Source organism: Notothenia coriiceps, unplaced genomic scaffold (genome assembly GCF_000735185.1).
Source record: "Notothenia coriiceps isolate Sejong01 unplaced genomic scaffold, NC01 NC01_scaffold00009792, whole genome shotgun sequence".
Taxonomy (NCBI): domain Eukaryota; kingdom Metazoa; phylum Chordata; class Actinopteri; order Perciformes; family Nototheniidae; genus Notothenia; species Notothenia coriiceps.
Window position 1 is genome coordinate 34 of NW_011342493.1, and position 2979 is coordinate 3012.

Genomic DNA, 2979 nt, shown 5'->3' on the forward strand with positions numbered 1-2979 from the left:
GACAGGGTTGCTTTGTTTGGGCTAACCCTAACCCTTCTCTCCCACACTCCATCTCAATTTGTAATTCAACAATATATTTTCTACTTTCTTGTTTATTTCTTGTCTTTAAATGTCTATTGTACAACGCCATGTCTTTTTAGGCTGCTGCAACACAAACATTTCCCAGATTGGGATCAATAAAGTACTTCTTATCTTATATCTCAGTTGCATTAAGATATCAAGTTTAGCAGCCCTAACTCTTGAGTATGAGTATGTATATATATATATATATATATATATGGTATGAAGACCTTGCATGAAGCCCACCTGAACAGAGGGGGGTTCCCAGGTTTGGGTTTGTTCCAGCTGAAGTGTGAGGGCACGTGCAGGAAGAGGTCAGTGAGGTCGTCCTGCCCCGCCCCCTCCTCCCCGGGGGGGTCCAGGAAGGCCTCCAGGTCCCCCTGCCCAGCCAGCAGCCCCCCCGTGGTCCTCCGGGTCTTTGAGGGGACGTCCAGCTCCTGGTAGCCCGACAGCAGGAAGGCGGCGGCGGGACTCCCCACCCAGGAGTCGTCAGTGACGCTGCCCCGCGGAGAGGCTCCCGGGCTGGGGGAGTGATGGGGGGAGTGATGGGGGGAGTGGGAGCGGGCGTGGGGGCCAGCACTGGAGTGACGTCTCTTTCCACAGGGGGACGTTGGTCGGGAGGACGGCCTGAGGAAGACGTCTGCTGTTAGATCAACTGTATTACACGTTTCTGAAATGTGTAAATATGCAAATGAGGCGCAGAAACGTGAACACTGGATAAAGCCAGGTTCATATTCTTGTTTTCATGTTGATGTTTACACTTTAGAGTCGGAGGGTTCACCAGAGGGATGTCTCTTTGTCTCACTTAAGTTAGCAAATGAAGCACCTTGATGTGTATTTTGGATGTTGACACATTAAGGAAGCAAAACAGCCCAAACAAAGTTCAAAATTGATCAGCCCATTTGTTGTTGTTTTTGTCTTGGGTGTGTTTTGTTGTTGTTACTCAAGCCTGTATTAAGTGTTTTTGAGTACCTAATATAATATAAATAATATAACACAGTTACCTGGAGGTGGGTCTGGGGGTCAGCCAGCTCTCCTCTGTGACGCTGGTCCGGGGGGAGTGATGAGGCGACTGTCGGGGCGACTGGTGAGGCGACAGCGATGGACTGAAAGCACCAGGATGTTGGTACTTCTGCTGCCAAAGCTCCACTCCGAAGGCCCCGCCCCCGCAGCCAGGTGAGCCCACGGGGGAGCAGAGAGCCAGGTGAGCGGCGTCCCTAAGCTCCGCCTCCACGTCGTCGTGGGAGAAGGACTCGCAGGAGGACAGGTCGGACATCCAGCTGCGAGAGGACAGGCTGCTGCAGGGACTGGCACTCAGAGCAGGGTCTCTATAGCTGGGAACCAGAGGAAGGTACAGCTGGCCCCTGAGGAGAGGAACGTTTATATAGCTTTCAACACCAGGCAATTCAAAGTAGTATTTTTTAAATACATTTTCGAATTGTCTTTTTTTTATAATTCTTTTTGGCAGAAGGGCTGGGATTAAATAAGCGTAAACTTTTTCCCACCCCTTTTCCGATGTGTAATTAGCTAGATCATTTGTTTATATATAATTTAAGTCAATTATATTTTTGCTTATCGATTTGAAACTGCTTAAGTTTGCACAGTATTATAATTCAGAGCAGGGTCCCGGTAACTGGGAACCAGAGGAAGGTACAGCTGGCCCCTGAGGAGAGGAACGTTTATATATAGCACCTTTCAACACGAGGAAATACAACACGACCCCTCTTTATCAAGACTCATTTTTGGAAAAATACCTTTTTGAAGACCAAATCTTGTTTTTGATAAAGAAAATAATTGTATTTGAAAATATTGATAACACACATCACACATTGTGTTCAAATGTGCCGTCTATTCGTCACTTCACGGATGTCTTCTCATTCAGCTGCATCATCACATCACGTCTTCCTCGCTGCCGTCCGTGGCATTAGATACGCAGCATTCCTTTAACCCATTCATGATGCTCTCTCGTAACTTCGCCTCTCTTGTTTATTAACTCGCCTACTTTTGATCCACTTTGTTGGAGTTGGTCTCTCTCTCTCTCCATCTCTCTCTCTCCTGTTGCTGTGAACTGTTTCCGTACTTTAAGACTCGTTTGGCTCAATCTGTTGTTGTGACTGTAATTACATCGAAAAGACTGGACCCAGAATATAAGACGACCCCTCTTTCAGATTTTAATAAACCCTGTCTTGTATTTTGGTCAATACAGTAGTCTTTTTTAAATCAGTTATTTTACAGACCAGGATGCCTCGGGGTTCCCGCCCTCCGCCCGGCAACACGCCATCACTTCCTGTCCGCTTCCAGGATCCACATGGCTGTTGGGAGCGATGGAAGTGATCTGGATACTCGGGCACTCGAAGGTTCTGGTGTTCCCCAGGGAGCCGTACTGGAGCCCCTGGGAGTCGTACAGGGACCCCTGCAGTTGGTACTGGTAGTCGGTGGGGGGGAAAGTGTGAGTCTGAAGCTCCAGAGGCTGATTGGAGGAGGAAGAAGGGGGGGAGGCGCCATCGAGCTGTTGACCTGAGAGGAAACAACATGCAAATCAGAATCAAACGAGAGCTCTATCATTTGATTTGCAAAGAGGCTTGCAGACATAATACAACAATATAAATAACACAACAGGTTTAGTATAGACACTACATACTGATATACACCTGAACACCAGCAGGAGAGGACTCTTTAAAGTAGAGACACTACATACTGATATACACCTGAACATCAGCAGGAGAGGACTCTTTAAAGTAGAGACACTACATACTGATATACACCTGAACATCAGCAGGAGAGGACTCTTTAAAGTAGAGACACTACATACTGATATACACCTGAACATCAGCAGGAGAGGACTCTTTAAAGTAGAGACACTACATACTGATATACACCTGAACATCAGCAGGAGAGGACTCTTTAAAGTAGAGACAC

General features: G+C 47.2%; 1 protein-coding gene across 1 annotated transcript; it reads right to left on the reverse strand.

Annotated features, from left to right (window-relative positions):
* Nucleotides 1-306: 306 nt before the first annotated feature.
* On the reverse strand, nucleotides 307-2577 carry LOC104945587 (nuclear factor of activated T-cells, cytoplasmic 3-like; the record flags this gene model as incomplete). The annotated part of the gene is made up of 3 exons (XM_010771285.1): nucleotides 307-687; nucleotides 1065-1424; nucleotides 2298-2577. Coding segments are annotated over 3 exons (1021 nt in total), but the record flags the coding sequence as incomplete, so codon positions are not given.
* Nucleotides 2578-2979: the final 402 nt, after the last annotated feature.